General features: G+C 39.6%; 1 protein-coding gene across 1 annotated transcript; it reads right to left on the reverse strand.

Annotated features, from left to right (window-relative positions):
- On the reverse strand, positions 1-2,434 carry LOC146587765 (uncharacterized). The gene is made up of 2 exons (XM_085319105.1): positions 2,219-2,434; positions 1-540 (listed from the first exon to the last, which is right to left on the reverse strand). Exons 1-2 carry the CDS (start codon positions 2,432-2,434, stop codon positions 1-3), a joined length of 756 nt encoding a protein of 251 aa, XP_085175231.1.
- Between the last annotated feature and the right edge of the window lie 6,263 nt (positions 2,435-8,697).

Consider the following 8,697-nt stretch of genomic DNA (forward strand, 5'->3'; position numbering starts at 1 on the left):
CTACTGTATCTCTTTTTTCTGCATGAATGCTTCTAATGGAGCAATGATATGCATTGTCAAAATGTCCAAGTAGTCACTCTTGTAGAGGTCCAAGACCTTCTGTGTTCTCTCTTGATCATTACACTCTAACACTATTTTGTTGACTTGATTTTCTGAGTTGCAGGATTCTTCTGTTTTCTTGCTGTGCCCGGTCAGTATCACAGCACCGCAACTACTTCTGCGCCGACATCCTCGGTGGGTGAGGAAGGGGTTCTGTTTCTCATCAGCAAATCCCTTTGTCTTCCTGTTCAATTTCTCACCTTCATAGTTCCTGAGCTCCATTAGCCTCTCATTAAAATACTCTTGCAATGGTTTGTCACGGAAGCCACTGCTAGATGTCTGGTAGCCTTTCAAATAGCCTCCCGGAGAGCCACTCAAACAATGCATTGATGAAGCTGTATTTGGAAAACTGCTCAGCTGTGATGAGAAGCTCTTTTCTTTTTTCCCCAAATCCCAGAAAAGTGGACTGCAGGCTGGACTTCTTGAATAATTTCTTGATAACTATTTAAAACATGAAAGGAAGGGAGTGGCAGGGTTAGGGGTAAAAGGAAAAGGGGAATCTGAATTAAAATGTGCTGSGTTAAGTAGCAAAAGGATATTAGGTTTATGATTCCAGTCAGTATATAGTGTTATGGAAGATTTTAGGATCAAAACCCAAATTCCCTGAAGATCTAGGTGCTTCGTACTAACCCCTGTCTGGAACAGAAGTCTGCTGGCCCCAGGTTAAACAATGCTGAACATTTACCTCCCACTTACCTCCTGACCTACAATTACAATTTCATGCAGCCTCTTCAAAAAATCTAATTTTCCTCAAATATTCCCTCAGCTATCTGTATTAACAAAACTTCAGATTTATCCTTCTCAGGTCTCATCAATCTATAGATGCTGTTTCACATGATCAAAATGAATTGTCTTTTTGAGAGATCTTTTTTTTTCCCTGCTCCCAAGTAACTCTGCTCTGAATCACAGTGTATTGTTATAAAAATTGCAGTTTTCACATAAAATATGTTTCTATAAACTAAAAAGTTTGTTATCTTACAAGACATCATAGGTGTGCATGGAGTTTTCTGCTCYCTTCCTGTCATCAATTGCCTATCTCCATGGTAACCAACCAATTTGATACTTGAGTTACCTGAATAATCAAACAAAGGCCCTGATCCAGCTCCCATTAACATCAGTGGAATTTTAGGGAAAAATCCATACTATTTTATTTACTTTGAGGGAATCCATGAGTCTCAAACAAATATGCTACAAATTCAGCAGTAAGATTACTTTTGCATGTCCACACTTAAGTGTCCTCTGGGTTTTCAAACCTACTGGTCTACCTTTTCTACCTTTATCACACCTACTCTAAGACACCCCAGCTTGTTTCAGGCTACCAGGAGCTGGATTCTCTTCACTAAGTCAGACGGAATCATGGTTTTTACTTTGAAAAAATCTTTGCCATTCAGCTTGAAGGAAGAACTGCTTGGTATTATGTTACTGTTTCAAGTCAATTAAAAAAAAAAAAAAAAAGGAAAGGACTTCATTGTATATAGATAACCTATACATCAGTATATCATAGAACATTTTGCAATTTTTTTTATCTCCAACAATGTTTTTGATATCAAAAAATATCATTCATGCTGTTTTGCACAATTTTTAATTAAGTTAGATAATTTGCTAAGGGTTCAGCCACAAATCCAGTGTCAGAGCACAGCAATGTTTTAGCAGGRCACTCCATCCTCAAGATTTGGCATGTTGCCTACTACTGATGAATAAAAAACATTGAGTTCAAACTAGGAATAGTGAGTTGGACAGGCCACAAACTGAAATGTAATCAAGATTTTGATCTCTAACTATTCCATCACACTTCATTCTGGAAGAGACCCAGCAAAACTACTGGTTATGCCTAGAGTGACTTCACTTTTGGAACAAATTAGGTAATTCAAAAGCGCTAAAACTTGACTGAAAAGTAATCTCTCCTTAATAACCTCAAGCCTTAAAAAATTTAAAACAAATTTCAGCTTGATCATGAAGTAGAAGAAAAGTCTTTCAGGTCAAGCTTTTCTATACCAAGACACAGCCCAAAACATAGTATCATATCAAATAACAACTTACCATGAAATACGGGAATGACTATAACAGAAAAACAGATGGTAGTTACCATAAATTCCAAAAAGAACTTTTGCATACAAACCTTAATGTCCTGGAAGCCTGGATATTCTGGGATGGCGGGCAAAGTACACATGCTAATACTGTTAGACCACCTTTGTTTTGTCATCCTGCGAGAGCAACTGGAGTTTCTGGAGCGATGGAATTGTCTCAGGTCAGCTGGATTTTCACTGAAATGGAATATTTGAGAGCCTTTTATATTGCAAGTTCTCAGACATATTATTGAGGCAGGTCCCTCCATTTCAGCGCAATTCAGAAGAGTTTAGAAGTGATCTGTATTCTCTGATGCGTAAGCTCATACTAGTGAGTCCCTTGTAATGCTAAGTACTAGCAGACACAGCAGTCAGTCTAACAACTCTGGCAAGTACAGCTCTTGCTAGACTGTATTCTTAGAGATCCTAGGCAAGCAGTGCCTTCACTGAGGCCTGAAACCCTCAGACCATCAATGCTGCATTTATCCTCTGAAAGCTCTTCATAGAAGGGCAGTAAACCCTAACCATGAACGCAAAAGGGTCCAGATGGGTGTGGAATTTGCAGGGATTACAAAGCTGTACCTTCTGTCAATAAACTCTCATACGTTCATCACAGACAGCCTAATGTGACTGCTGACGCAGCAATTAAAGAAGATCAGCAGCCCACATGCAAGAGCTGTCACTTGGCTGACATTGGAGCAGGTAGATCATTGCCCTTCTGAACATGTACTCCAAGGTTAGCAAGATATGAAKGGCTTTTGCTCCCTGAGACAAAAGGTGAGTAAATCCAATTAACCAACAGGTCAAGAAAGATAGTGTAAACAGCTGCAAAAAAATATATATATCCTTCCAAGAAATCCTGTGCCACTAGGCTTCCTCAGTGAGGTTGGAGATGGGCTACAGCCTTGGAGATCTAATGAGATCCAGACTGCCTTGCTGTCTATGTAGCTGAGTTCTTGTATACCTGGAGATGGATGAACTGTCTTCAAACAGCCTGGTACTGTTGCAGATTTGGCAAGAGGCCATGGTAAGATTCCTTTCAGCCAAAGCTTTGAAAACACATATGAACAGTAGGCAGGGAAAGAGCTCCATATTTTTGATTGAAAGATAAGTTAATGGTATCATCTGCTATAACAAGACCAGTATATGTAGTCATAATAACTGATGCATCATGAATCCTGGCAGTACAGGGCTTCCCATTGTACATGGCACCAATATTATGCAAAGGAACAGTCCTGCCCAGCAGTGGATGACAGTCACTCTTTTCCTTACAACTCCCCCAAGACACTGTAGAGAACTTTCAGACCTGGYGAAACCTTGGATTCTTCTCTTCCACTTCAGCTCCCTGAAAGGAACAGTGTTGACACTCTTGAGTGAGTCCACACAAAAGCAGGTCAAGCCAGGAGGCTTAAAAGCAACTTCGGGAGCTTTGCAAGCACTTAGGGACTTTGCCCCAATCTCGTTGTAATACTTCTCAAACCAGCTGAACGCTGCTTTTATTCTTTCCAGTAGCGTGTTACTAATTTCAATAACAGTTTCAGATGGCATCTCCTGCCATTTGGAGGACAGCACCTCCATCCACTGCCCCACAGTAGCTAGTCTGCATGCAGAGCAATGGTAGTGAGGGGTAAACAGCCTCTTCTCCATAACATGCCACTGAGTAATTTTTGCGCTCACTGGCATTTGTGGAAGGCAGACAGAGGGGGCTTACAATACCCTCAGCCTCCAGGGCTTCTAGGTCACCTCCAGGGTATCTATAAATATTTGCATGCATATATTCAGATTGCTAACTGAGAGCTGAAAAGAGCTTTGGATCTTATCCACAAAATCAGTTGGATTCAGGTTAGTGCTTTAGACTATCAGGCAGATGGCAGCTTGGCAGGCTCAGGGCAGAATCCTCAGTAGTAACACCTACCTTGCTCATAGGTAAAAGCAGGTCAGGCGTAAGTGAAGAATTTATGAAAACAGTTACATCAACAGTTATTCAATATCCAAATGCAGAGATGCAACACCACTTTTTACTACCTCTGTCCCTGGCATTTCTTATTTGAGGGGAAAAAYGATTCTCATCCAAATAGCAAAACTCTCAGTTATAAGTGCCCACTTCAACTACCTCCACACTTAAATATCACAGAGAACGATCTATGTCCCTTGCTCTGTGCGAGCGACACCCGATTCAAACACTACGCTGAGAGTAGGATCTTGCATGTAAAGATGTCACAGTGCTCACAAAATAGGAGTCATCCCTGGTACAGCCTTGATGATCTGTATTTTTGTATACATAATGGTACCTTAATACATAAGCATAATATGGCCTGAGTAGTAGTACCTGAGAYAATTAACAAGGCTTCTTGGCACCCTATTTCCTTCCAAAAGTCTCTCCTAGTCCAGTTTAGCAGAAAAATATATGTATGTGTGTATATATACACATATATATATATACACACATACACACATACACACACACACACACACACACACACACACATATATATATATATATATATATAAGCCCTCCTTCCTAGATATTTCAGATATTCTCAGAGCCAAAGTATTTTCTGGGATATGTTCCAGGCAAACCTGGACCAATAAGTCCCTATAGGCAGGCAGGAGGTGGTTCTCCCTTCAAGTATTCAAGCCAGGTCACCACATCCAGGTCTAAATTGCTTCAGCCATGTAGAGACAAGCAGTGTGAAATCTGGCTGGTAGCAGAATATGCCTTACCCTGCAAAGAGAAGGAGGAGAAATAAATACAGAAACAGCAGGAGTCAAACTAATTTCACTTGTGACAAAGAGAGTTATTATTTTACAACTCATGGTAACACTGCCCACATTTGTCATCTGATTCACAGAAATAAGAATTGTGCAGAATAGCTACTGTTGACACAGTTGTTTTAGGAGATGTGATCTATTGTAACTGTGTAGGCTTTGCAGGGGTCCTGCAAATGTACCAGTTATTGTAGACTCAGTAAAGAGTTCCTTCTTTCCATTTAAACTTGTAGCCTGAAAACCTCTCATTATCAAAATTCATTCCCTCTTCTCCACTGCAAGCATTTACCTCATTGAAGTGAGACACTAGCAGCTTTTAATCTGTAATTGCTCTCAATATGAGAGTGCTGCATACAATATGCTACTTGCATGGGGCTTTAAAGAAAGTCYCACATTCTTGTTTTAATCGGAGGTTCTGATTCTACTCCCACAGTCTAAAATCAGGGCTCATAAAGACTGTTCTTTTATAATCCCATGTTCTTTCTCATACCATATCATTATAGCATACCATGGGGCCAATGCACTTCTCTCTTCAGCCAAGCTCTCTATCCTGTTTAACATGAAACTTTTCAATATCCTGTGATCCTCTGGTGAAAGGAAACATGGCTTTCAGCACCATGTAGGCTTTGTTAGTTATTCACCTTATATCGTAACTTTTGCATTCTTTTAAAAACATTTTAAATTGATTTAAATGGATTTTAAAATGGAAAGTCACATTCTTATTCCATTCCTAATGTCAGATAAGCTAGTACAGTTTATAGCTCTTTGCATGAATGGGGTGTGGCAATTAATCTCAGCTCTTGTGCCTTAGGAGTAAAATAGAGAAAAGAAAATTCATACAAGGAATTACTTAACTTTCTGTGACACCTACTTTTGTTAAACAATTGTATTTTCTTCACTGTTCCTCCAAAATATAAGAACTAGTCTATTTTTCTATGCAATCTTTAAACATCGTAAGTAGGTGAATGATTGATAACATTCCTAGTTAATCATAAATTGCAAAAGAAAAATGTTTGATTTTTCATGGTACTACTGAATCAGGTAGATGTTAATAGAAGTCCAAATCCAAATCCAAAATTGGACGTGGGGTCCAAAATCATCCAAAACCACCAGATAATATATTATATCACACTATTTATATACGCAATTGATTTCCTCAAGACAGAAGAAAAAGCTACACTTTTTAAATGATCATTATGTATTATCAGTGTGATAACTAAATCCTAGTTAAAGATATTTAACTTGTGTTATAAAAGTATTGGTTCATTCTCAGGGTACTAGCTTCATGGAGCTATAACATTTGAAAGACTATATACTTTTATACAACAAACTAGAAAAGCCTCTTTTGTCATTTACACCAAGTGTAACTTCTGTAACTGTAATGTGCTGACCCCTTACTAAAGTCAACATATATTATTGTACTGATCTCCCTTCATCCGTATAGTCAGTCATTTTGCCAGAGTAGACAATCAGCTTGGTCAAGCATGGTTTACCTTCTTAATAGCCATAGTCCTAAATCTGCTGCTCACCCTGCCTTCCTCAGGGTCTTGAACTCAATCATCTCATAATCACTGCAGCAAGCTGACACCTGTGACCATATCTACCACTAATTCATGACTAATAATTACTTGTATCTGTTACTAATATTTCAATATCACTGGTATTCCCCCCATCCCTGGTTTGCTTCTRCACAGCATGCAGCATGAGGCTGTTGCCATACTGTTCAACCTACCACTTCAAACATGGGCTGCTTTGTATGATAAAAATCCCAAATGAGGCAGGTCTGGTAGCTACTGGAGGATCTATTCCTTTAATAAAAGTGAGGCTTCTGCAGCATTGGCTCTGTGACACTTTGGCTCTGAGATAAATAATTCTCAGGCTGGAACAGAGGGGAAGCTGGAACGAAGCTGACTCTCAATATGAAGGACCACTTGAAAGGCCTAACCATTGAAAATACCACGAGCTAAATCCTAAAAATGGCATAGAAAGTTTTGTAAAGTTTTTTACATTTTTGTAATGGTTTAATTCATTTTTAGAGCTAACTCCAATCAAGGGGCATTTGCTGTTGTTTATTTTTAAATCAAAGCTGTGACTTTCATCTAATCCCCTGAATCTAGCAGATACAGCTTTAAAAACTAATAAAATATGCATCAAAATCCTGAAAGAGGAAACACTGTTTATCTCCTGTGATACTGTGGGCACAGGCAAATTCAGAAAGAGGACAAAGTGAATGGCTCAGTGCAATCTTTCATTCTTGCTGTTAAATGGAAGTCACTGCTACAGTACACTGTCCTGTACTATAAATATACTTGAGTTTGCCTTAAGACTAGCAAAAGTCCTGCTGAAACAGCCCACAGCTCTGCAAAACCTCTCTGAGCTGCTGTGTAAGTAGTTAGCCCATACAGAACTCTACCTAGCACCCTCCTACAGCCATTTCACTAAGTAAAAGTATCGATTTGTAATGTTCATGAACAGAGACTAGGAAACTAGTTCAAATTCTCAGTAAGATGCAGTCAGGTGAGACTGCAGAGGAGCCCTCTGACAGCTGGGTGGTTTGACTGTGTCTATGACCAGTATCTCCCTTTCACTTGCAAAAAAGCAGTATGTGGGGATGTGACTCCACACATCCATTTTATTTGGGCAATCAAAACTCTGATCTTACACTCTTTTGACCTCAGATCAATCTCATGCATCTCTTTTCCTTCATTAGATGGCTAATACTCTTAAAAGAAGAAACAGATGGCACTCGTTTGCTAATGTCAAATGCTTGCCTCACGTGGCATGTTTACTATTGGATTTTCACCGGAGACTCTTGGCCCAGATGGCTAGATTTTTGTCATAATCACCAGCTTAAAACCTGAAGCAAACATTTGCTGACTAAGTTGAGCCGCAGTTACATTTATRTTGCTCAGTGCTTCTGATTTTTTTTTTAATTGACTATAGATTGAAGAACAGAAAAGAGATTAGGAATGCTTAGAGTTCAGGAAGTAAAGTATTAAAAGTGGATGTTAAATAACAGACTGGCAAGGAATAAATAATCTAACAGCAGTCCTAGGGGAGAGAGCATAATCTAAGAGCAGAGTTACAAGAGAAGAACAGCCCAGATCTTTCAGAACGTGTGAAGTAGATGGGAGCAACTGTCTGCACAACGTGAGTGTGATTAATATTCTGCTGTCCTTCTGCACAAACTTTGCCCTGTAGGTATCTCAACTGGAGCAGATATGTGTGATCCTTTGTGTCACAGAATAAAGGAGCTTTGAAGCTGTGAAGTTTGCCACTGTGCTCCCCAGAATGAGGTGCTCAGGGCTTTTGTTTGTTTGTTTGCAGCTTCTGCAACTGGGCTGGCAGTGTTCAGCATGGTGTCCTTGTCCCAGCTGGCAGATATCCTATGTTAAGAACGAGCTCACCTGAACCTCTTGATCCTGGAGGCAGTTTTGGAGCACAGTTACAAAGTTCCACATCCTCAAGGGAGGGCTCTGAAAATTATAAAAGCAACCTCCTCCCTCTCTGAGAGACTAATTCAGAAAACTAAAAGAGGCCACTTAAAAGATAGTGTCGACACTGCCAGGTGTTTGAGAAGCATTAAACTAATGTGCTTATCCACAACCTCAAAGTGCCTCATCCCTCACGTTCATCCTGTAGCAATTTTTAACATGCAAGGAACCATTGGCAAATYTACAGGTGAGTAAAATCCAAGGGAGAGACAAAATGAGGCAAAAGTCATATCATAAGTCATAAACATGGTGGTGACAGCTTGACCAGA

This window comes from Rhea americana, unplaced genomic scaffold (genome assembly GCF_003343005.1).
Source record: "Rhea americana isolate MKP2758 unplaced genomic scaffold, rheAme1 scaffold_57, whole genome shotgun sequence".
Taxonomy (NCBI): Eukaryota; Metazoa; Chordata; class Aves; order Rheiformes; family Rheidae; genus Rhea; species Rhea americana.